The sequence below is a fragment of the Phocoena sinus genome, chromosome 8, assembly GCF_008692025.1.
Source record: "Phocoena sinus isolate mPhoSin1 chromosome 8, mPhoSin1.pri, whole genome shotgun sequence".
Lineage (NCBI taxonomy): Eukaryota > Metazoa > Chordata > Mammalia > Artiodactyla > Phocoenidae > Phocoena > Phocoena sinus.
This window is the reverse complement of record NC_045770.1, coordinates 40,005,684-40,032,830: the sequence shown is the minus strand read 5'-3', so window position 1 is coordinate 40,032,830 and position 27,147 is coordinate 40,005,684. Positions and strand designations below refer to the sequence as shown.

The 27,147-nt window shown below is 36.5% G+C and overlaps 1 protein-coding gene across 1 annotated transcript in view; it reads left to right on the top strand.

Annotated features, from left to right (window-relative positions):
- The window catches only part of HEPHL1 (hephaestin like 1), a 102,139-nt gene that overhangs the window by 23,388 nt on the left and 51,604 nt on the right, over positions 1-27,147 (top strand). The window contains exons 3-9 of the mRNA XM_032639650.1: positions 6,561-6,773; positions 7,400-7,579; positions 12,365-12,619; positions 15,575-15,743; positions 24,465-24,604; positions 24,749-24,880; positions 26,461-26,672. Of these exons, the coding sequence (XP_032495541.1) occupies positions 6,561-6,773; positions 7,400-7,579; positions 12,365-12,619; positions 15,575-15,743; positions 24,465-24,604; positions 24,749-24,880; positions 26,461-26,672 (1,301 nt within the window). The remainder of the gene's footprint in view (positions 1-6,560; positions 6,774-7,399; positions 7,580-12,364; positions 12,620-15,574; positions 15,744-24,464; positions 24,605-24,748; positions 24,881-26,460; positions 26,673-27,147) is intronic.

The following is a 27,147-nucleotide window of genomic DNA, read 5'->3' as shown; positions in this document are numbered from 1 at the left end:
TTACCAATGGGTATAACTTAGTTTTTTCTTTGGCTTATTACACTGGCTAGAACTTTCAGGGCAGTATTTAATAACAGTGGCAAGAGCAAACATTCTTACCCTGTTCCCAGTCATAGGAAGAAAGCATGCAGTCTCCCTCCCATTAAGCATGATGTTATATGTGGATTATTCTTAGAAGGAAGTTCCCGTCTATTCCTAGTTTGAGAGTTTTTAATTTGATAAGTACTGGATTTTTAAAAATGTAATCTTTATTTTATATTGGGGTGTAGTTGATTTACAATATTATGTTAGTTTCAGGTGTGCAGCTAAGTGATTCAGTTATACGTACACATATATCCATTCTTTTTCAGATTATTTTCCCATATAGGTTATTACAGAATACTGAGTAAAATTCCCTGTGCTATATAGTAGGTCCTTGTTGACTATCTATTTTATCTATAGTAGTGTGTATGTGTTAATCCCAAACTCATTATTTATCCCCCCTCCACATTTCCCCTTTAGTGACGATATGTTTGTTTTTGAAGTCTGTGAGTCTGTTTCTGTTTTGTAAATAAGTTTCAAATTTTCTACCATTTTCTTTAGATTCCACATATAAGTGATATCTTATGATATTTGTCTTCGTCTGACTTACTTCACTTAGTATGATAATCTCTAGTTCCATCCATGTTGCTGCAAATGGCATTATTTCATTCTTTTTTATGTTTGAGTAATATTCCATTGTATATATGTACAACATCTTTATCCATTCCTGTGTCTATGGACATTTAGGTTGCTTCCATGTCCTGGCTATTGTAAATAGTGCTGCAATGAACATTGGAGTGCATGTATCTTTTCAAATTATAGTTTGCTCTGGATATATGCCCAGGAGTGGGATTCCTGGATCATATGGTAGTTCTATATTTAGTTTTTAAAGAAAACTCCATACTCTTCTCCACAGTGGCTACACCAATTTACATTGCCACCAATAGTGTAGGATGGTCCCTTTTCTCCACACCTTCTCTAGCATTTATTGTTTGTAGACATTTTGATCATGGCCATTCTGACTGGTGTGAGGTGACACCTCACTGTAGTTTCAATTTGCATTTCTCTAATAATTAGTAATGCTGAGCATCTTTTCATGTGTTTTTTGGCCATCCATATGTCTTCTTTGGAGAAATGTCTATTTAGATCTTCTTCCCATTCTTTGATTGGATTGTTTGGGTTTTTTGATATTGAGCTGCATAAGCTGTTTGTATATTTTGGAGATTAATCCCTTGTTGGTCTCTTCATTTGCAAATAATTTCTCCCATTCTGTGGGTTGCTTTTTTTGTTTTGTGTATGGCTTCCTTTGCTGTGCAAAACCTTTTAAGTTTCATTAGGTCCCATTTGTTTGTTTTTTATTTTATTTCCATTACTCTAGGAGGTGGGTCAAAAAAGATCTTGCTGTGATTTATGTCATAGAGTGTTTTGCCTATGTTTTCCTCTAAGAGTTTTATAGTGTCTGGCCTTATGTTTAGGTCTTTTATCTATTCTGAGTTTATTTTTGTGTATGGTGTTAGAAAGTCTTCTAACTTCATTCTTTTACATGTAGCTGTCTAGTTTTCCCAGCACCACTTATTGAAGACGCTATCTTTTCTCCATTGTTTATTCTTACCTCTTTTGTCAAAGATGACCCTAGGTGTGTGGGTTTATCTCTGGGCTTTCTATCCTGTTCCATTGATCTATATTTCTGTTTTTGTGCCAGTACCATACTGTCTTGATTACTGTAGATTTGTAGTATAATCTGAAGTCAGGGAGCCTGATTCCTCCAGCTTTGTTTTTCTTTCTCAAGATTGCTTTGGCTATTCGGGGTCTTTTGTAAAGACTTTTACATACAAATTGTAAAATTTTTTGTTCTAGTCCTGTGAAAAATGCCATTGGTAATTTGATACAGATTGCATTGAATCTGTAGATTCCTTTAGGTGGTATAGTAATTTTCACAATTTTGATTCTTCCAATCCAAGAACGTGGTATATCTTTCCATCTGTTTGTATCATCTTTGATTTCTTTCATCAGTGTCTTATAGTTTTCTGCATACAGGTCTTTTGCCTCCTAAGGTAGGTTTATTCCTGGTATTTTATTCTTTTTGTTGCAATGGTAAATGGGAGTGTTTCCTTAATTTCTCTTTCAGATTTTTCATCATTAGTGTATAGGAATGCAAGAGATTTCTGTGCATTAATTTTCTATCCTGCAACTTTACCAAATTCATTGATTAGCTCTAGTAGTTTTCTGGTAGCATTTTTAGGATTCTCTATGTATAGTGTCATGTCATCTGCATCAGTGACAGTTTTACTTCTTCTTTTCCAATTTGGTTTCCTTTTCTTCTCTGATTGCTGTGGCTAAGACTTCCAAAACTATGTTGAATAACAGTGGTGAGAGTGGATATCCTTGTCTTGTCTCTGATCTTAGAGGAAATGCTTTCAGTTTTTCACCATTGAGAATGGTGTTGGCTGTGGGTTTGTCATATATGGCTTATATTTTGTTGAGGTAGGTTCCCTCTATGCTCACCCATTTATCATAAATCGGTGTTGAATTTTGTCAAAAGCTTTTTCTGCATCTTTTGAGATTATCATACGGTTTTTATCCTTCAATTGGTTAATATGGTGTATCACATTGGTTGATTTGCATATATTGAAGAATCCTTGCATTCCTGGGATAAACCCCACTTGATCATGGTGTATGATCCTTTTAATGTGCTGTTGGATTCTGTTTGCTAGTATTTTGTTGAGGATTTTTGTATCTATATTCATCAATGATATTGGCCTGTAGTTTTCTTTTTTGTGACATCTTTGGTTTTGGTGTCAGGGTGATGGTGACCTCGTAGAATGAGTTTGGGAGTGTTCCTCCCTCTGCTATATTTTGGAAGAGTCTGGAATGATTGGTGTTAGCTCTTCTCTAAATGTTTGATAGAATTCACCTGTGAAGCCATCTGGCTCTGGGCTTTTGTTTGTTGGAAGATTTTTAATCACAGTTTCAATCTCAGTGCTTGTGATTGGTCTGTTCATGTTTTCTATTTCTTCCTGGTTCAGTCTTGGAAGGCTGTGCTTTTCTAAGAAATTGTCCATTTCTTCCAGGTTGTCCATTTTATTGGCATATAGTTGCTTGTAGTAATCTCTCATGATCCTTTGTAATTCTGCAGTGTCAGTTGTTACTTCTCCTTTTTCATTTCTAATTCTGTTGATTTGAGTATTCTCCTTTTTTTTCTTGATGAGTCTGGCTAATGGTTTATGAATTTTATCTTCTCAAAGAACTGGCTTCTAGTTTTATTGATCTTTGCTATTGTTGCCTTCATTTATTTTTCCTTTATTTCTGATCTGATTTTTATTTTCTTTCCTTTTGCTAACTTTGGGGATTTTTGTTCTTCTTTCTCTAATTGCTTTAGGTGTAAGGTTAGGCTGTTTATTTGAGATTTTTCTTTTTTCTTGAGGTAGGATTGTATTGCTATAAACTACCCTCTTAGAACTGCTTCCGTTGCATCCCATAGGTTTTGGTTCGTCATATTTTCATTGTCATTTTGTTCTAAGTATTTTTTTATTTCCTCTTTGACTTCTTCAGTGATCTCTTGGTTGTCTAGTAGCATATTGTTTAGCCTCCATGTGTTTGTATTTTTTAGTTTTTTCCTGGAATTGATATCTAGTCTCATAGCATTGTGGTTGGAAAAGATGCTAGATGTGATTTTAATTTTCTTAAATTTACCTAGGCTTGATTTGTGACCCAAGATGTGCTCTATCCTGGAGAATGTTCCATGTGCACTTGAGCATAAAGTGTATTCTGTTGTTTTTGGATGGAAGTATTATTCCTTTTAAATTATTGAGATTTATTTAATGTGTAGCTTACTTTCTATCCTGAAGAATGTTCCATGTGCCCTTGTAAAGAAGGTGTATTCTGCAGTCATTGGGTGGAATGTTCTATAGGTATCAGTTAGGTTGAGTTGTTTGACAGCATTGTTAAAGTCTTCTATATCCTTGCTGATGTTCTGCCTAGTTTTTCTACCAGTTATTTAGAGAAGGGTATTGAAATCTCTAACAATTACTGTTCAGTTGTGTATTTCTTCTTTCAGTTATGTCAGTTTTTGCTTTATGTGTTTTGAGACTCTTGTTAGGTATGAATAGCTTTATATTTGTTTTATCTTCCTGATATATTTACTCTTTTATCATTATGAAATATCTATCTTTCTCTCTCGTTTCATTTCTTGTCTTAAAATCTAGTTTGCCTGTTATTGAGAGCCACTTCAGCTCTCATATTGTTGCTATTTGCATTCTTTTGCTTTCAATCTATTTGTGCTTTGAATCTAAAATATAGACTGCATATAGTTGGATGTTACTTCTTTGTCCAATTTGACAATCTCTGCACATTGATTGGAGTGTTTAGACCATTCACATTTAATGTAATTATTGATTGGTTTGAGCTACACTTATTTTGCTAATTATTTTCTATATGCATTTTGTCTTTTTTATTCCCCTGTTCTTCCTTTACTGTCTTCTTTGGTGTGAAACAATATTTTAAAATCTACTATTTATATTTCTCTGTTGATTTTTCAACTATATATTTTGAGTTCATTTCTTATTGGTTGGCCTATGGATTGTAATATGCATTTTAACATATCACAATGTACTTCATATTTTTTACCTACTTAATTCTGGAAATATATAAAAGCTTTACTCCAACAGAGCATCATTCTCACCCACCTCTTTTTTGTTATTATTGTTATATTGTCATTACATCTCTCTCTCTGTAAACCCAACAATGTGATGTTATACTTGGAACTGTATATTATCTTATGAATTTTAAAGAAGTTAGGATAAAAAAGGAAAAATATATTTATAGAATCTTTTATATTAACTCCCATTTTTCCTATTTTTGGTGCTTTTCACTTCTTTCTGTGGATTCACATTCTCTGGTGTTATTTCCTTTTAGTCTGAAAAACTCTTTTAGTATTGCTTGTAAGACAGGTCTGCTAGCAACAAACTCACTTATCTTTGCTTATCTAGAACATCTTTATTTTGCCTTATTGTTTTGAGGGCTAGTTTTGCTGGATGTATTATTCTTGGTTGGTATTTTTCCTCTAGCACTTTTAGTATGTCATCCCGCTGTCTTCTCATATCAAATATTTAAATGGGAAGTCAACTGTTAATCACGTTGGGGCTCCTTAGTATGTGATCATTTCTCTTTGCCTTTTTTTCCTCCCCAACAGCTTGACAACAATATATTTGTATATGAATTCTTTGTATTTATTCTACTTGTGGTTTGTTGTGCTCCTTTGATGTGTAAGTAAGTTAATGGCTTTCATCAAATTTGGTAAAAATTTCTGCAATTATTTCTTCACATATTTTTTTCTGCCCCCATTTCTTTCTCCTTTCCTTTGGCAGACTACATTACACACATGTTAATATACTTGATTTAGTCCCATAGGTCTCTGAGGTTCTGTTTATTTTCTTCAATCTTTTTTTAACCCTCTCTTTTTCAGATAGCATAATTCTGTCAATGTCTCTTCAAGTTCATTGACTCTTTTGCCATCTTGAATCTGTTGCCAAGCCACTCTAGTGAATATTTTATTTCATTTATTGTATGTTTCAATGCCAAAACTCCAACTTGGTTCTTTTTTTTAATGTATAAATTTTATCTCCTTATTGAGATTCTCTATTTGTTGAATAATTTGTCCTACTTTCCTTTAATTATTTAAACATAGCTTCTTTCAGTTGCTTGAATATATAATAACTGCTTTAAAGTCTTTATCTGCTGAATTCAACACCTAGAAGCACTTAGAGATAGTTTCTATTGGCTGCTTTTTTTCCCTTGAGTATGGATCACACTTTTTTGTTTCCTTGCATGTCTCATTTTGCTGTGGCTGTTGTTCTTCTTGTTGAAAACTGGAAATTATTGAGAATATACTGTAGCAAGTTTGGATTCTGGATTCTGATCCCACCATCATCCAAGTTTGTTTATGTTACTTGTTTTTCTGTTTAGTAACCTGTCCGGGTGAAACCTGTGAAATCTGTATTCCTTATAGTGTGTTGGCCACTAAGGTTTCTGCTCTTTTTTTCCCTTGTTTTTATTTTTAAGCCTGTGTGCTGAGTGTTCACCTCTATACCTGCTTAGCTTTGAGGTCAGCAGATCTTTTTCATGAGACCCAAAATCTCTCAGGTCTCAAATTTAGGTGCTGAATGTGTAGTAAGTGCCCAAGAGGTGTTTGTTATTTCTTCTGCTGCTTCTCCTTTCCTTCTTCAGTTGATGTTAAGTGAAGTAGATTGATGTCTTCCTGATTGGTACGGGAGGCCTGTCAGAAGGGGTCTTCATGAATATTTATTAAACATCTGGCTCTGTGCAGGACACTTCATATACACTGCCTCATGTAGTGGGAGTAGATATAAACATTCCAGCTTTACTGGTAGAAAACCAAGGCAGTGAGAATTTAAGTAACTAGCCTCAAGTCCCATAGCAAATAAATTTTAATTCATGTGTGTTTGATTTCAAAGCTCTAGCTCTTTTTACTATAGTGTGTGATCTCTGCATTTTAACTATGTTTTATATTTTCTTGGAAGGAGCCCTGTACCCAGATGGAACATATGGAAGGAACAAGGATGATGACAATGTTCCTCCTGGCAAAAACTATACCTATGTCTGGCCAGTGAGAGAAGAATATGCTCCTGCCCCAGCAGATTCAAATTGCCTGACCTGGGTGTACCATTCACACATCGATGCCCCTAAAGACATCTGCTCTGGGCTAATTGGCCCACTGCTGGTGTGCAAAGAGGGTAAGACGTCTCTTCCCCACCTTCTCTGTCCCTAGGAGCCTATTCCCAGGTGTGTTGAAAAGTGTATAGAATCTTCAGGTCGTCTTGCCTACCTCCCTTGCTTTACACAGAGTGTGCCTCTTCTTCCAAACTTTCTGTAAGATTAAAGATATTCTTCTAACATAGAAGATCTATGACAGGGACAATAATTCAGGCTCCTGCCTAAAAAAATCATAGCATTCTGAAACTTACATGCTTTAAAAAAAATACACACTGACACCACACATAGGAAAGTGTAAAATGTAGTCAAATGACCAGGAATGCTTTTGCTTTATTATTTAACCCACATAATCACTTTGTTATTTTATTCCCTATTAATTGATATAGTGTATCTGTGCTCTGTCAATAAAGTATATTTCCTTTAAGGACAGCCAGGTTTCCAAGTCTGTGGTTGTGAGGATTTCTGTTTTATGAGTTTTCTATGGTTCTATCATTTCCATCAAAGCCTTTCACTGATTTTATGTTGTGGGTTACTCTTGTACGTGTAAGTCTTTCAAACTTACCTGATACCATTGGCAGGAAGAAAAGCTCATCTTGATTTAGTCCACTGTGAATTTTTTTCTTACTCTTTTGAATGTGCCTGATAGGTATCCTGCATAAATATTCAGGGACAAGGACTGATGTGAATCAAGAGTTTGTTATAATGTTTACTGTTGTGGATGAGAATCAAAGCTGGTACCTTGAGGAAAATATCAGACATTTCTGCACTGACCCTGATTCAGTTGACAAAGAAGATGCTGTTTTCCAGAAGAGTAACAAAATGCACGGTGAGTGCCTCTCATGTTATCAAGTACATACTGACTGCCTTTTGTGTATCTGGCACTACACGGGATACAGAACACACAGAAATATTAAACCTAGTTTTCCAAGATTTATAACTTCGTAATGAGAATAATAAGAAAGTGATGAAACATAATCCCTGTCAGAACCTAAAACAAAGAAAGAGAGCAAGAGAAGAAGAAAGGAACAGAGAGGAACTACAAAAATGGACAGAAATTAACAAATGGAAATAAGCACATACTTATCAATAATAACTTTAAATGTAAATGGACTAAATTCTCCATTCAAAAGACATAAAGGGGCTGAATGGGTTAAAAAAAAACAACAGCAAAAAAACAAAAACCCATCTATATACTATGTACAAGAGACACACTTTAGTTGTAAGGACACACGTAGACTGACACTGAAGGGATGGAAAAAACTATTCCATGCAAATGGAAAACAAAAGAAAGTTGGAGTAGCTACACTTATATCAGACTTGAAATTGACTTTAAAACAAAGACTATAATAAGAAGGGTGTTACATAATGGCCAATCCAACAAGAATATATAACATTTAAAATATTTGTGCACCCAACACAGAAGTGCTTAAATATATAAAGCAAATATTAACAAACATAAAGGGAGAAATAGACAGCAATACAATAATAGTAAAGTACTTTAATACCCCACTTATATCAATGTAAGTATCCAGAAAGAAAATCAGTTAGGAAACTTTAGCCCTAAACAATATGTTAGATCAGATGGACTTAGCAGATACTTATAGAACATTCCATCCAAAAACAACAGGATACACATTCTTCTCAAGTGCACATGGAACATTTTCCAAGATAGATATGTTAGGCCATAAAACAAGTCTTAATAAATAAATTTAAGAGGATTGAAATTATATCAAGCATCTTTTCTGACCACAATGATGTGAAACTAGAAATTACATGAAGAAAACTGTTTAAAAAACTGTTTAACTGTTTAAACAAACATGTGGAGATTAAACAGCATGTTACTGAACAACCAACATATTGAAGAAGAAATCAAAAGAGAAATTTTTTAAAAACTTGAAACAAATGAAAATGGAAATGTAATATATCAAAATTTGTGGGATGCAGCAAAAGCAGTTCTAAGAGGGAAGTTCATAGTGATAAATGCCTACCTCAAGAAACAAAAAAAGTTTCAAGTAAGCAACCTAACTGTACACCTCAAAGAACTAGAAAAAGAACAAATTAAGCCCAAAGTTACTAGAAGGAAGGAAATAGCAAAGATTAGAGCAGAAATAAGTGAAATAGATACTAAAAAGACAATAAAAAACATCAATAAAACTAATATCTGGTTCTTTGAGAAGACCAGCAAAATTAACAAACATTAAACTAGACTCACTAAGAAAAAAAGAGAAAGGTCTCAAATAAATAACATCAGAGATGAAAGATGAGATATTATAACTGACACCACAGAAATAAGAAGGATCATAAGAGACTACTATGAACAAGTATATGCCAACAAATTGGATAACCTATAAGAAATGGATAAGGACCATACAACCTACCAAGACTGAATCAGGATGAAATAGAATCTGACAGACTGATACTAGCAAGGAGATTGAATCAGTAATTAAAAACCTTCTGACAAACAAAAGTCCAGGAAACAGATGGCTTCACTGGTTAATTCCACCAAACATTCAAAGAAGAATTAATACCAATTCTTCCCAAAATCTTCTAAAAAATAGAAGAGGGAGAAACTCTTCCAAACATGTTTTATGAAGCCAGCATCATGCTGATACCAAAAGTGGACAAGGATGCCACACAGAAAAACAAAAAATACAGGCCAATATTCCTGATGAACACAGATGCAAAAGTCCTCAACAAAATATCAGCAAGCCAAATTCAACAATACATTAAAAGGTTCATACACTGTGATTAAGTGGGATTTATTAATCCATCGGATTTTAACCATGAAAATATGGTTCAGCTTCCACAAATCCATTAAGGTGATATACCACAGTAAAAAATGAAGGATAAAAATCATATGATCATCACAATAGACACAAAGAAAGCATTTGACAAAATTCAACATCCATTTATAATAAAAACTCTTAACAAAGAGAGTATAAAGGGAACATACCTCAACATAATAAAGACCATATATGACAAGCCCACAGCTAACGTTATACTCAATGGTGAAAAGCTGAAAGCGAAACCTCTAATATCAGGAACAAGAGAAGGATGTGCACTGTTGCCACTTTTATTCAACATAGCATTGGAAGTCCAAGCCAGAGCAATTAGGGAAGGAAAAGAAATAAATTCATCCAAATCCGAAAGGAAGAAGTAACTGTCATTATTTGCGGATGACAGGATACTATATATAGAAAACCTTAAAGGCTCCAAAAAACTGTTAGAACGAATAAGTAAATTTGAGGGATATAAAATCAATACACAAAAATCTGTTGCAGTTCTTTACACTAATAATGAATTATCAGAAAGAGAAATTATGAAAACAATCTCACTTACAACTGCCTCAAAAGGAATAAAATACCTAGGAGTAAATTTAACCAAGGAGGTGAAAAAAACATATATTGAAAATTATGACATTAATAAAAAAAATTTAAGAAGACACAAATAAATGGAAAGATATTCTGTATCCATGGATTGAATGAATTAATATTGTTAAAATGTTCATACTACCCAAAGCAATCTATAGTCACAATGCAATCTCTATTAAAATCCCAATGGTATTTTTTACAGAAATAGAACAATCCAAAAATTTGTATGGAACCACAAAAGGCCCTGAATAGCCAAAACAATCTTGAGAAAGAACAAAGCTAGAGGCATTGTGATCCTTGATTTTAAATGATATTACAAAGCCATAGTAATTAACACAGTATGATATTGACATAAAAACAGACACAGAGATCAATGGAACAGAATAGAGAGCCCTGAAATAAACCCATGTAAGAATATACAGGCGGAAAAGGACAGTCTCTTCAATAAATGGTGTTGGGAAAATTGAACAGCCATATACAAAAGAATGAAGCTGGACCGCTGTCTTACACACATACACAAATATTAACTCAAATTGGATTAAAGACTTGAGTATAAGATCTGAAATTCTAGAACTCCTAGAAGAAAACATAGGTGGTGAGCTCCTTGACATAGGTCTTGGTAATGATTTTTTAAACCTGACACCAAAAGCAAAAGCAACAAAAGCAAAAATAAACAAGTGGGACTACATCAAACTAAAAACTTCTGCACAGCAAAGGAAACCATCAACGAAATGAAAAGACAACTGACTGAATGGGAGAAAATATTTGTATATTGTATATCTGACAAGAAACTAATATCCAAATATATAAAGAACTCATACAACTCAATAGCAAAAAGCCAAACAATCTTATTTTTTTTAAATGAGCAGAAGGTCTGAATAGACATATTTCTAAAGAAGAAATAGAGATGGCCAATAGTTATGTGAAAAGATGCTCAACATCATTACTCATCAGGAAATGCAAATCAAAACCACAGTGAGAGGGAATTCCCTGTGGTCCAGTGGTTAAGACTCTGAGCTCCCAATGCAGGGGGCCCAGGTTCAATCCCTGGTCAGGGAACTAGATCCCACATGCATGCTGCAACTAAGGAAAAAGAAAAAAAAAAACAAGATCCCACACATTGCAACTAAGACCTGGCACAGCCAAATAAATAAATAAATATTAAAAACAAACAAACAAAAAACCCCACAAGATATCACCTCATACCTGTTAGAATGGCTATTATCAAAAAGAGAAGAAATAACAAGTGTAAATTGGTACAACCACTATGAAAACCAGTATGGAGTTTCCTTAAACAAACTAAAAATAAGCTTATCATATGATCCAGAAATTTTGCTCCTGGGTATTTATCTGAAGAAAATGAAAACACTAATTCAAAAAGATATATGCACCCCCCCATGATCATTGCAGCTTTATTTACAATAGCCAATATATGGAAACAGCCTAAGTGTCCATTGATGGATGAATGGATAAAGAAATTGTGGTATATAATAATAGAATATTATTCAGCCATAAAAAAGAATGAAATCTCGCCATTTGCAACAGCATGGTGGACTTTTAGGGCATTATGCTAAGTGAAATAAGTCAGACACGGAGGGCAAATATTGAAAGACCTCTTTTATATGTGGAATCTAAGCAAACAAACAAACAAACAAACAAAACCCCCAAAACCAAGTTCATAGATCCAGAGAACAAATTGGTGGTTAAAGAGGCAGGGGATGGGGATGGGAGAAATGGCAAAAAAAGTTAACATGTCTCATAAGTCCCTTCTAATCAGTTCTTTTCCTTTTCTTCTTGCTGCATGCTTTTGTCATTTAAGTAGCTACTATGTGTCAGCTTTCCCGCTGTGAGGTAAGACAGGGTTTCTAATTACAAGGAACAGATCTGGTGGGGAAGGTAAATATGTAAATAGAGATGGAGGTAAGAGATGGCCAAGCTGTCCTGGAAGTATGAACAGTGCTTTTGTTTGCTCTTGATCTCATTGTGTTCACATAACAGCTCGAAGGCTGTTTGCATGTTGCTGATCACTTTTATTGAGTGCTTTTCTCTTGAAAAGACTAATGCTTTTCATTCCTTTCTGGGACTGTATTTTACCAAAGAAATCATGCCTTTCTGCACAAAAACATTACAAGCAATAATCTGTGCTAATTTTCAACTGTGCTGGAGCATGTGTTACCATTTCTTCTGGATCTGCTCGCCTCTGCAGGGGAATCTTTTCCACTAGTGTTTCTGTTTTTCAGCGCTCAATGGATACCTCTTTGGAAACTTCCCCGAGCCTGATATGTGTGCTGGTGAATCAGTGTCCTGGCACCTGTTTGGAATGGGGAATGAGATAGACATCCATTCCATCTATTTTTATGGTAACACCTTCATCAGCAGAGGCCATCGGACTGATGTCGTCAACCTCTTCCCAGCCACCTTCCTGACAACAGAAATGATAGTTGAGAATCCTGGGAAGTGGATGATAACCTGCCAAGTCAGTGATCACTTTCAAGGTAAAAAGGACAGAGACCAGTGTAGAGATGCTTACAATGGTACAATTAAACCACGCAATCAATGGTGCTCATTCAGTGCCTGCTGTTGAATAGATTCTTGTACGTGTTATATTTAATTAAATATTAAACATAGGAAAAGTGTATAATGTCTATTTGGCATCTTATCAACAGGTATTTATTAATCACACCCCTATGAACCAGGTAAGAGGTGGTTGAAAGAAATGATAAGACCTTCTATGAACCTGGAATCTAGTAGTTACATATAGTTAGACATTTACAAAATGAATAAAACCTGAGGCAGAATGATAAATGCCCTTTAAGTGCTCTATCACTTTGCTGGAGCAGAGAGGCTTCCTGAGGAGGTGGTCCCTAATCTGAGCCTCTAAATGTTAGGAATTTGATAGATGAAGAAGGGGAAAAAGGTTTTCCAGGCAGAGGAAGCAACATGAGCTGGGAAAAACACATGGGCAATTGTAAATAGAATAATAAATTTTTAGCACTGAAAAGGAATTTATAGATAATCTGGACCAATCCCCCATCCAATTCTTGAATTCTCTTTTGGACATCTCTTTTTAAAATTTTTATTTTATTTTATATTGGAGTATATTTGATTTACAATGTGTTAGTTTCAGGTATACAGCAAAGTAAGTTATACATATTCTTATATCTATTCTTTTTCAGATTCTTTTCCTATATAGGTTATTACAGAGTATTGAGTATAGTTCCCTGTGCTATACAGTAGGTCCTTGTTGATTACCTATTTTATATATAGTAGTGTGTATATGTTAATCCCAACCTAGTAATTGTAGCAGCTTGTTTCATCTCTGGGCTGCTCTGTGAGAACATTCTTCCTTATACTGAGACACAATGCAATGATAGGTACAAAATCCTATGAAAGATGAATGATAAACATTTGTTGACAAATACCTGTTGAATGATTTGGTTCAGGTTCCTTGGGAATAGGTCTTTACTTAGCTGGACCTTAGGCTCATGTCAGAGGAGTGATGAAGGAGAAGCCTTAGAGAGGCAGAATGGGCCCCAGGCAAGCATCTTTGAATGGCAAGACTAAGGATTGTCTAGAAGGCAAGAGTAAGTCCTTCTAGATCCTTAGGCACACTAGTGACATAATCAGTGCAGTGGTTTAGGAAGATAAATATGATGTCTGTGTGCAGAAAGGACACAATGGAGAGACTCTGGCTACTGGATGCCAGTTAAGAAGCATTGGCAACATTAGAGTTATGACATATTAAAAGTTTGGCCTAACATGGTAAAAACAAGAATATAAAAAGAAAATGTGTCAACGGGATAAACATAGAAGAAATGGTGTGTGATTCCACTTGGATACTGACTAACTACACACAGTCACTATGAAGTCAGGGAATCAGCTCTTCAGGGCTGCTTTCATAACATATTTTTGTTCCCAAAAACCTTAAGCAAACCTCACATTTGTCCACTGGGTTATTCCAGTTAAATTCAATTCAGCAAATGTTGAGCTGCTCAGTTAATATGTATAAGACACTCTCCTGGGAAGACAAAGATGAACAAGACAAAGCTACTATTCTTCCCTGCTCCTACCCCCAGCTTTATTGAGGTATAATTGACAAATAGGATTTGTATGTATTTAAGAGGTACAACTTGACGTTTTGCTATACTTGTAAGGTGTGATTACCTTACACTCAAGCAATTAATATATCTATTACTTCACGTAGTTAAACATTTTTGTTGTGATGGTGGTGAGAACACTTGAGAGCTCAAAGAATACAGAGTTTCAGTTATGCAAGATGAATGGGTTCTGGAGATCTAATATACCCCATGGTGACTACAGTCAACAATACTGTGTGGTATACCTGAAACTCCCTAAAAGGGTAAATCGTAAATGTTCTCCACACACGATCCCTAAATCTGAGAAGAAACTAATCAAGGCATTAGCAGCCATTTGAGATTAGTAAGATTGCTAAATGTGGCCAGTAGTTGTGGATATAAGCTGGAATACGTTACTGAAATACAATGTTTCCTAAATTGTCCATAGCCTCATAAAAAATGTTTAAAAATTAGAAGATACGTATAATTCAATTTTAAAATTAGTAATTACCTCTAGAGATAATGGTGTCACATTTTGATGAATATCCTTCCTATTTTCTAGACCTTAATATATAAATGCTTATGTTATATATAAAATGAAATCAACCTATTAATACTGCCCTTTTCCACTTTTTAATATACCAGAAATAAATTTATATGTCAGTGAATATAGATCTACTACATCGTTGTTAATCCTTCCAGTGTCCTTTGTAAGGAGATTACAATTTACTTAACCAACAGTCTTTATTAACACTTATATTTTCCCTATTTTTTGCTAAACACTCATAAACATCAATTTATAGAAATGTTTGTACTTTGTCTGACATTTCCTTGGAAAAACTACTAGATTTAGAATTCCTGGGTTGAAGAGTTTAATTTTTTTTAAGCTATGGACATATATGGCCGAATTCTCCTTTAGAAATTGTTACTCTTCACTCATAGTGTGTGAGCATTCCCTTTTCCCTGTTCATCTGACAACACTGATAATTACTAGTCTTTCTGGTCTTTACCAATCTCATAAATGAACAACAGTATCACTTGATTACTATTAAGGTTGAACTTTTCTTTTTTCTTGTTCATGGGTCAGTAGTATTTCTTCTGTGAATAACCTATAAATGTCCCTTGCACATTTTCTATTGGGATATTTACTTTTTTCTTTCTTATTTATAAAAGGTATTTACATATTAATCTTTTGTCATATGTGCTAAAATATCCCCCTACCCACTGTTTATTTTTTACTTTTAACTTTGTTTACGGTCCTGTTTTCCGTACAAAAGTTTTAAATGTTCATGAAGTCAAATCTATCATTCTTTTCCTGTATGATTTCTTTCGGAGCGTTTATACCTTGGCTCATGGCTTTCCTCTCTTCTGCAGCTGGCATGCTGGGGCAATACAATGTTGGTAACTGCAAAAGTGGTATTTTTCACCCCAAGATGAAGGGTCAACAGAAGCACTATTTTATAGCAGCTGAAAAAATTCTTTGGGATTATGGTCCTCAAGGCTATAACAAATTCAGTGGTCTTCCCCTAAATGCCTCTGGCAGGTAAGCTCTCTTTGCTGGTGTTGCTAAGTCTCTCATAAGAGAGGCATCGATTAGGCTTTTCGCTGTGATCTCATTTGTAGGCGAGGCACTGCTCTTATGAGCATATACTGCATAGATAGCATAATGGCTTCACTTAAGGAGCTCTGAGCCCTGTAATGTGTACAGCTGAGACATGGAGGAGTATTTATTGCTTCATGATTTGTTGGCTAAATCAAAGCACTAGATTCATTTATTCATCAAACATTTTATGAACATCTGCTGTGTGCAAGCTGCAACGTTAAATGCCATGGGAAATACTAAGCTGACACAGAAGAGAGTAAGGTGCTTGCACATATGAAGCAGACAGTTTTGAAAAGGGAATATGGCAGGACTCTCTCTTTTTGTTTTGTTTTGTTTTGGCCACCACGCAGCATGTGGGATCTTAGTTCCCTGACCAGGGGTCCAACCCGTGCCTCCTGCATGGAAACACAGGGTCTTAACTACTGGACCACCAGGGAAGTCCCAGCAGGACTCTCTTTCATTGGAGATGAACTAGTCAAGGAAGGTTAACCTTTTTGGCTCAAGAACAGCCTGATATAACTTAAGCCCCCACTACACAGAATTCCTTTTTCTCCCTGTCCAGTATAATGCCATTTTTTCCTTCAAACTCTAACTCTAATGTCACCTCTTAAGTAAAGCCTCCCCTGACACCTGAATAATTTTCTCTTGGCTCCCGCAGCATATACTATTTTTTCAAATTGAATCGAACAATTCATTAAGTGGATGCAGACTCCTGTGACTTCTTATTGTAGAATCATATGCAAAGATGTCTGTGAAAGCATTATAAAATGTACAGTGTGATACCAACAAGTATTGCTCTTATCCTACAATCCTTTTTTTTTAACATCTTTATTGGAATATAAGTGCTTTACAGTGGTGTTTTAGTTTCTGCTTTATAACAAAGTGAATCTGCTATACATATATCCCCATATCTCCTCCCTCTTGTGTCTCCCTCCCACACTCCCTATCCCACTCCTCCAGGTGGTCACAAAGCACCGAGCTGATCTCCCTGTGCTATGTGGCTGCTTCCCACTAGCTACCTATTTTACACTTGGTAGTGTATATATGTCCATGCCACTCTCTCACTTTGTCCCATCTTACCCTTCCCCCTCCCCATGTCCTCAAGTCAATTCTCTACGTCCACGTCTTTATTCCTGTCCTGCCCCTAGGTTCTTCATAACCTTTTTTTTTTTAGATCCCATATGTATGTGTTAGCATACAGTATTTGTTTTTCTCTTTCTGACTTACTTCACTGTGTATGACAGACTCTAGGTCCATCCACCTCACTACAAATAACTCAATTTCGTTTCTTTTTATGGCTCAGTAATATTCCATTGTATATATAAGCCACATCTTCTTTATCCATTCATCTGTTGATGGACACTTAGGTTGCTTCCACGTCCTGACTATTGTAAATAGAGCTGCAATGAACACTGTGGTACATGACTCTTTGGGAATTATGGTTATCTCAGGGTATATGCCCAGTAGTGGGACTGCAGGGTCGTATGGTAGTTCTATTTTAGTTTTTTAAGGAACCTTCATACTGTTCTCCATAATGGCTCTATCAACTTACATTACCACCAACAGTGCAAGAGGGCTCACTTTTCTCCACACCCTTTCCAGCATTTATTGTTTGTAGATATTTTGATGATGGCCATTCTGACTGGTGTGAGGTGATACCTCATTGTAGTTTTGATTTGCATTTCTCTAATGACTAGTGATGTTGAGCATCCTTTCATGTGTTTGTTGGCAATCTGTATATCTTCTTTGGAGGAATGTCTATTTAGGTATTCTGCCCATTTTTGATTGGGTTGTTTGTTTTTATTGATATTGAGCTGCATGAGCTGCTTGCAAATTTTGGAGATAAATCATTTGTCAATTGCTTCATTTGCAAATGTTTTCTCCCATTTTGAGGGTTGCCTTTTATCTTGTTTATGGTTTCCTTTGCTGTGCAAAAGCTATTAAGTTTCATTAGGTCCCATTGGTTTATTTCCATTTCTCTAGGAGGTGGGTGAAAAAGGATCTTGCTGTGATTTATGTCATAGAGTATTCTGCCTATGTTTTCTGCTAAGAGTTTTAGAGTGTCTGGCCTTACACTTAGGTCTTTAACTCATTTTGAGTTTATTTTTGTGTATGGTGTTAGGGAGTGTTCTAATTTCATTCTTTTACATGTAGCTGTCTAGTTTTCCCAGCACCACTTATTGAAGAGGCTGTCTTTTCTCCATGGTAAGTTTATGCCTCCTTTATCAAAAATAAGGTGACCAGATGTGCATGGTTTAACTCTGAGCTTTCTATACTGTTCCACTGATGTATATATCTGTTTTTGTGCCAGTACCAGACTGTCTTGATTACTGTAGCTTTGTAGTATAGTCTGAAATCAGGGAGCCTGATTCCTCCAGCTCCATTTTACTTTCTCAAGATTGCTTTGGCTATTTGGGGTCTTTTGTGTTTCCATACATATTGTGAAATTTTTTGTTCTAGTTCTAATCCAAGAAAATGGTATATCTCTCCATCTGTTTGTATCATCTTTAATTTCTTTCATCAGTGTCTTATGGTTTTCTGCATACAGGTCTTTTGTCTCCTTCAGTCGGTTTATTCCTAGGTATTTTATTCTTTTTGTTCCAATGGTAAATGGGAGTCTTTCCTTAATTTCTCTTTCAGATTTTTCATCATTAGTATGTAGGAATGCAAGAAATTTCTGTGCATTAATTTTGTATCCTGCTACTTTACCAAAATCACTGATTAGCTCTAGTACTTTTCTGGTAACATCTTTAGGATTCTCTATGTATAGTATCATGTCATCTGCAAACAGTGACAGCTTTACTTCTTCCTTTTTGATTTGGATTCCTTTTATTTATTTTAATTCTCTGATTGCTGTGGCTAAAACTTCCAAAACTATGTTGAATAATAGTGGTAAGAGTGGGCAGCCTTGCCTCGTTCCTGATCTCAGTGGAAATGCTTTCAGTTTTTCACCATTGAGGAGGATGTTGGCTGTGGGTTTGTCATATATGGCCTTTATTATGTTGAGGTAAGTTCCCTCTATGCCTACTTTCTGGAGGGTTTTTATCATAAATGGATGTTGAATTTTGTCAAAAGCTTTTTCTGCATCTATTGAGATGATCTTATGGTTTTTCTCCTTCAATTTGTTAATATGGTGTATCAGATTGATTGATTTGCGCATATTGAAGAATCCTTGCATTTCTGGTATAAACCCCACTTGATCATGGTGTATAATCCTTTTAATGTGCTTTTGGATTCTGTTTGCTAGTATTTTGTTGAGGATTTTTGCATATGTGTTCATATCAGTGATATTGGCATGTAGTTTTCTCTCTTTGTGAGATGTTTTCTGGCTTTGGTATCAGGCTGATGGTGGTCTCGTAGAATGAGTTTGGGAGTGTTTCTCCCTCTGCTATATTTTGGAAGAGTTTGAGAACGATAGGTGTTAGCTCTTCTCTAAATGTTTGATAGAATTTGCCTGTGAAGCCATCTGGTCCTGGGCTTTTGTTTGTTGGAAGATTTTTAATCCCAGTCTCAAATTCAGTGCTTGTGATTTGTCTGTTTATATTTTCTATTTCTTCCTGGTTTAGTCTCAGAAGGTTGTGCTTTTCTAAGTATTTGTCCATTTCTTCCAGTTTGTCCATTTTATTGGCATAGAGTTGCCTGTAGTAATCTCTAATGATCCTTTGTATTTCTGCAGTGTCAGTTGTTACTTCTCCTTTTTCATTTCTAATTCTATTGATTTGAGTCTTCTCCCTTTTTTTCTTGATGAGTCTGGTGAATGGTTTATCAATTTTGTTTATCTCCTCAAAGAACCAGCTTTTAGTTTTATTGATCTTTGCTATTGTTTCCTACATTTCTTTTTCATTTATTTCTGATCTGATCTTTATGATTTCTTTCCTTCTGCTAACTTTGGGGTTTTTCTGTTCTTTCTCTAATTGCTTTATGTGTAAGGTTAGGTTGTCTATTTGAGATGTTTCTTGTTTCTTCACGTAGGATTGTATCACTATAATCTTCCCTCTTAGAACTGCTTTTGCTGCATCCCATAGATTTTACGTCATCGTGTTTTCATTGTCCTTTGTTTCTAGGTACTTTTTGATTTCTTCAGTGATCTCTTGGTTATTAAGTAGTGTACTCTTTAGCCTCCATGTATTTGTATTTTTTACAGATTTTTTCCTGTAATTGATATTTAGTCTCATAGCATTGTGGTCAGAAAAGATACTTGATGTGATTTCAATTTTCTTAAATTTACCAAGGCTTGATTTGTGACCCAAGATATGATCTATCCTGGAGAATGTTCCATGAGCACGTGAGAAGAAGGTGTATTCTGTTGTTTTTGGATGGAATGTCCTATAAATATCAATTAAGTCCATCTTGTTTAATGTATCATTTAAAGCTTGTGTTTCCTTCTTTATTTTCATTTTGGATGATGTGTCCATTGGTGAAAGTGGGGTGTTAAATTCTCCTGCGATAATTGTGTTACTGTTGATTTCCCCTTTTATGGCTGTTAGCCTTTGCCTTATGTATTGAGGTTCTCCTGTGTTGGGTGCATAAATATTTACAATTGTTATAGCTTCTTCTTGGATCGATCCCTTGATCATTATGTAGTGTCCTTCTTTGTCTCTTGTAATAGTCTTTATTTTAAAGTCTATTTTGTCTGATATGAGAATTGCTACTCCAGCTTTCTTTTGATTTCCATTTTCATGGAATATCTTTTTCCATCCCCTCACTTTCAGTCTGTATGTGTCCCCAGGTCTGAAGTGGGTCTCTTGTAGACAGCATATATATGGGTCTTGTTTTTGTATCCATTCAGCCAGTCTATGTCTTTTGGTGGGAACAGTTAATCCATTTACATTTAAGGTAGTCATCGATATGTATGTTCCTATTACCATTTTCTTAATTGTTTTGGGTTTGTGATTGTAGGTCTTTTCCTTCTCTTGTGTTTCCTGCCTAGAGAAGTTCCTTTAGCATTTGTTATAAAGCTGGTTTGGTAGTGCTGAATTCTCTTAGCTTTTGCTTGTCTGTAAAGTTTTTAATTTCTCCATTGAATCTGAATGAGATCCTTGCTGGGTAGAGTAAACTTGGTTGTAGGTTTTTCCCTTTCATCACTTTAAATATGTCCTGCCACTCCCTTCTGGCTTGCAGTGTTTCTGCTGGAAGATCAGCTGTTGACCTTATGGGGATTCCCTTGTATGTTATCTGTTGTTTTTCCCTTGCTGCTTTTAATATTTTTTCTTTGTATTTAATTTTTGATAGTTTGATTAATATGTGTCTTTGCATGTTTCTCCTTGGATTTATCCTGTATGGGACTCTCTGCACTTCTTGGACTTGATCAACTATTTCCTTTCCCATATTAGGGAAGTTGTCAGCTATAATCTCTTCAAATATTTTCTCAGTCCCTTTCTCTTCTCTTCTTCTTCTGCGAGCCCTATAATTCGAATGTTGTTGTGTTTAATGTTGTCCCAGAGGTCTCTGAGATGGTCCTGACTTCTTTCCATTCTTTTTTCTTTATTCTGCTCTGCAGTAGTTATTTCCACTATTTTATCTTCCGGGTCACTTTTCTGTTCTTCTGCCTCAGTTATTCTGCTATTGATTCCTTCTAGAGAATTTTAATTTTGTTTGTTGTGTTGTTCATCATTGTTTGTTTGCTCTTTAGTTTTTCTAGGTCCTTGTTAAACGTTTCTTGTATTTTCTCCTTTCTATTTCCAAGATTTTGGATTATCTTTGCTCTCATTACTCTGAATTATTTTTCAGGTAGACTACCTATTTTCTCTTCATCTGTTTTGTCTGGTGGGTTTTTACCTTGCTCCTTTACCTGCTGTGTGTTTCTCTGTCTTCTCATTTTGCTTGACTTACTGTGTTTGGGGTCTCCTTTTCACAGGCGGCAAGTTCATACTTCTCATTGTTTTTGGTGTCTGCCCCCAGTGGCTAAGGTTGGCTCAGTGGGTTGTGTAGGCTTCCTGGTGGAGGGAACTAATGACTGTGTTCTGGAGGATGAGGCTGGATCTTGTCTTTCTGGTGGGCATGACCGCATCTGGTGGTGTGTTTTGGGGTGTCTGTGACCTTAGTATGATTTTAGGCAGCCTCTCTGCTAATGGGTGGGGTTGTGTTCCTGTCTTGCTAGTTGTTTGGCATAGGATGTCCAGCATTGTAGCTTGCTGGTCATTGAGTGTAGCTGGGTCTTGGCATTGAGATGGAGATCTATGGGAGACCTTTTGCCATTTGATATTATGTGGAGCCAGGAGGTCTCTGGTGGACCAATGTCCTGAACTAAGCTCTCCCACCTCAGAGGCACAGGCCTGACACCCGAATGGAGCAGCAAGACCCTTTTGGGAAGTCTGAGGTCTTCTGCCAGGATTCAGTAGGTGTTCTGTCGGAGTTGTTCCACATGTAGATGTTTCTGATATATTTGTGGGGAGGAAGGTGATCTCCACGTCTTACTCCTCCGCCATCTTGAAGGTCTCCCCCAAGGTTTCTCTTTAAATTCACTCTTTCCCTCACAATCCAGTAGCATGTATTATTTAATGTTCAAAATTTTCCAAGCTATTACTTCCTCTAAGCTGGGGTTTTTATGAATCTGAAGTGCCTCCTCCACCGTCTTTTTCCCTTTCTGCCAACTGAAGCAGAAGACTCTGAGGGTTTAGAACAGGGCAGTACTCCTCAACATTTTCAAAGTCACCAAAAATGAGGGAAGTATGAGAAATTGTCACAGCCAAGAGGAGCCTATAGAGACATGAAGATTAAATGTAATGCTGTATCCTTGGCTTCCTGCGGCCATCTGGGCCCGCATCCCCAGCAAGAATCTATCCTATAATCCTTTTAATGTTTGAGGGAGTGTTTTAAAAATTGTCTTTGTGGTCAATAAGATACCCTTTGTTTCTTTCATTGTAAATTTCATTCATTCATTCATTCTTCCACCAAACCAATGCACTTGAGGCTTGCCTAAAGAATTTGTGTGGACCATATACGAAAAACTCTTTGATATGAACATTCTCTATTGACCAGTATTTCTCCATAAACAAAATAATGAAAATTAACATTGAAAATTATTTCTTAGAAGCCTTCCAGAATTCAGAAGCTCCTTATAAAATATGAAATATTAAGCTATATTCAATCAATATTTAATGTAATATGTGACAGCACAATGTACTAAGTGACATAAGGGATCCAGGGAGGTCTAAGACAATGTTCCCAGTCTCAGGTAGAGAAAGATGCTGAATGCACGGGAGAAGACAAGTGATTTTGCAAGTTACAAATAAGATTTAGATGAGTTGTCCAGACAGTGAATTCTCTGCACATTCAGAGAGAGCTACGATAACCAGAAAGACTTCACGGAGGAAGTGGAACTTAAGTAGGGTCTTAAATAATGGTAGAATTTATATAAGTGAATTGTAAAGAGAGGGAAATTTTAGATGCAGGGGTTAATGCAAAGCATCTGCCATAAAGCAGAGTGATTAGATCAGAGAGTGAATGCCTGGTGTGGAGGATTTGCATGGGGAACGGGCACTCACATAGAGCAATGCAGAGAGAATTGGGGCAAACTGGATATCCATTGCAGAGGTCCTCCAATCAGTTGAACTTTACTTGATTGGCAATTGGAAGCAACTGAAGATTTTGGAGCAAGTAAAATGACAATAAAAATTACTATTTTGAAGATTAATGTAGTAGTAGTGTGTATGCTGAGAAAAAAATTGAATGTATGGACACCAAGGGGGGAAAACTGCGGGGGGCGGGGGTGGGATGAATTGGGAGATTGGGACTGACATATATACACTAATATGTATAAAATAGATAGCTAATAAGAACCTGCTATATAAAAAAAATTCAAAAAAATGCAATTTTAAAAAAGGTAAAAAAAAAAAAAAAAGAGTGAGCCAATGTGAGATAGAGGATGCTGCGTGCACAGTTAGGAGGTTTATATAATGGTCCAAGCACAAGGTGAGGAGGACATGCCTGTACTGGGGTTGTGACCGGGGGAAGAAAGGAAAGGAAAAGATGGAGAAATGAAGGTGAAGAAAAGGAAGGGTGCAAAATAAAAGGTTGCAAAGTCAGGATGAACAGGATAAGGAGTTGAGGCAGAAAAAGAAGACAAAGCCTGCACATCTGCAAGAGTGATGGCATGATTGACAGAAATAGAATAGAGATAGTACTAATTGGATGTTATATCATCGTATTTCACAACTTTGAAATTTGGTATTTCATGTATATAGTTTGTATGGTAATTCCATTGATTAAATTATTTGATTAACTAGACGCTCCATTCCTTAATCATGCCAGATATCAGAGCATACTCTATGCAGGGTCTATTCATATTGACATCAGCAAGAGATAGAGGGATGCTTATTCTGCAAAGAAACCAGTTAGCTCTTGGTTACTTTGTAGGACACCATTCTGGGACACCAATATTGATAATGAAGGAGTTTGCCTGTGCCTTCTTCACTTGCTTGGACATCTGGGGAAGAAAGTACAATGTCTAAGAGAGAAATGAGCTTGAGCACCAAACAGCTTCTGAAGACTTTTAAGGCTGGTTGACTATTCCTGGGAACTTTGTTGAAGACTGTGCTATCTTTTCCGGAGATAAGCGTGGATAAATGGGCTAAAGGCAATACAATAAAGCTCCATAATTAAGGCACTTGGTGGATATGCAGAAGTGTAATCTCAGCTAACTTCCTATTCTTTCCACAGTGACTCTGAGCTCTACTTTACACAAGGGGACAACAGAATAGGAGGAAAATATTGGAAGGCTCAGTATATAGAGTATGTTGATGCAACTTTTACTCGAAGAAAAAGACTCTCTGAGGCAGAAGCCCACCTTGGAATTCTTGGTACAGTGAAACCATCTGTCATGTTTTGAACAGGGGAAATGTTTTAGTAGGACATGCACACCTAACATGGAATGACTCTTCTCCTGCTCCTATCCACTTCTCTCTTTTCTTCCTCTTACCTCTCCTTCTCTTAATATTTCTCAGGTCCCATCATCAAGGCAGAGGTGGGTGATACTCTGTTAGTGACCTTTGCTAACAAAGCCAACAAGGTCTACAGTATTTTGCCTCATGGTGTGATCTATGACAAGGCCTCTGATGCAGCCCCAAATGTAGATGGTAAGTCCCAGTCTCAGCCTTGGTAGGAAACAGGATGAGTGAGCAAAGGACTTAGAACTGGACAGACCTGGTTCAAATCCTGGTCCCTTTACTTACCAGCCCTGTGAGCTTGAGCAGCTATTTCAACTTTCTGAACCTTATTCTTCTCACCTATCAAATGCAGATAATGACACTCACCTCACAGGGCTTTGGGAAAGGATGGAGAGAATTTAGGACAGGGTCTGGCGCACAGTAGGTACTTAGGAAGTGTTAATGCTTTTCCTTTTCCCTCAGTAATGTAATAAATCTCAAAGTGATCTACTTTCACAGTCACCCCCACTTCTCTAAGATGGAGAGCTTTTCTGCTGCATTTGGATGGGATGAAGGCTGAAAGGGAACTCTGATTTCCAATGTTTTGTTGAAATCAAAATCTTACACGTGGTCTTTGCTTTGTCTCTATCGACAAATATTTATTTAACACCAGTATTATGTGCTTACCATCATACACAGCCTCTCCCAATCACAGAGTATGTAGCACAGGCTCTCTACATGTAATAAAGGCAGCTTCTACCCAGTGGCTGCAGGAATTATCCTTCCATTCATTATACTGCTTTTGGGAAACTCCTGGTCGCGTTGGAAGCCTTCCCCATCACTACAACAGACATCATGACTCCTGGGATACTTACTTCTTCATGCCCAAGTATGAGGCCAGTCACAGTCCAGAGCAGGTGATGGGGAGGGGACAGAGAAGGAAGGAATGGAGGGAGTATTCCCCCTCTCTACACCCACCCTCTCCTCCCCCTGCTGCAGCAACATTTCCTGTGCCTGCAGTCTCTTCCTTGGTCAAAATGCTCACAATGACTTTTGTGTGTGTGCAGGAAGAACACTAGTGACAGCGCAAATGTCCACATTTTCTATTGTTTAACTCAGAAAACGTACTGGGCACCTTTTTGCCAAGCTCTGGACAAGATACAGAAAGTCTCTGGCCCCAGTCTAGTTGGAGAGATTCAATGTGTTCATCTGGCAATATAATGTGAGGGCTAAGTGCAAAGTCTTTGGAATCAGACAGCCCTGAATTTGAATCCCAGACCTGCCATTTATCAGCTTTGTTACCTTGGGCCTTCGCTTACCTCCTCTAACTTGTAGTTATTTGGCCTATTCCTAGTTCAACCTTCTAGATTTCAAACTCTTTAAAGATAGGTCTCTTGTTTAACTTATTGGGGTTTTCTCTGCAAGGCCAAGTATAATATATTCCACATGGAAGGTACTCAATGATATTTTATGAATTTACATTTATATATTAATATATAAATGGGCAATTATCACTCTTCTAATATTTGCTAACCTGGTAATTGAGTAAGAAGTAGTATCTGTGAAGATCTTAAATGTAATCTGTGAAGAAGATAATCCTTTGATATAAGCTTCTATCTCATGAAACAGCAGATTGTGGCAGTGGCTTCCCTGGTAGGATACAGTGAAAATAACTGTCCTTCCACAAAGTACATCATCAGAGAGAGACATACCAGGGCTGGAAGACCCAGTGTGACAAGTTTAGTGTTCTTGGCTGTTGCTTTGAATAACAGTTTCATTTATCTCCTCAGGATTTCTGAAGCCAGGGGCACACGTTAAGCCAGGTGAAACTTTCACATACAGGTGGATGGTGCCTGAAAGCTTAAGCCCAACAGCTGATGATCCCCCCTGTCTGACCTATCTTTACTTCTCAGCTGTTGAGCCAATCAAGGACACCAGCTCTGGCCTTGTAGGGCCTTTGCTAGTCTGTAAAAAGGGCATTCTCAATGCTGATGGGACACAGGTAGGCCATCAAAGGTCACCAAGTTCTTCTCAGGGTTGTATGTGAGAGAGATCAGTAATATGGCTAGAGAGTAAATATTAATAGAGTCAGTTACAAAAAGTGATTTTTCCTCATTGCTCATGAAATTGACTTCTACGAAATGAGGATTTTATTTTATTTTGCTTTTCCTAAATTTAACATCTGAATTTTAATTTAAGGTAATTTTAATGTAATTAAAATTTTAATTTTCAGATCTTAAATGTAAATTTAAGATCTGAAAGTTACATATGCCCACCTAGAAAACCAGGATTTCTGCTTGTTGTGGCTGAAATTTGGTGGGTCTCTTTCCCTGTGCATTGCTTTGATTCTAGAAGCTTCAGAGATCTATATGAAATGCAAATTGGGATCTTTTGGGGGGGCAAGTTTTCTCAAACTTGGCCACACATTGGAATCACCTGGGGACCTTGTAAACATCCTTTATTCAGGTGTTCCAGAC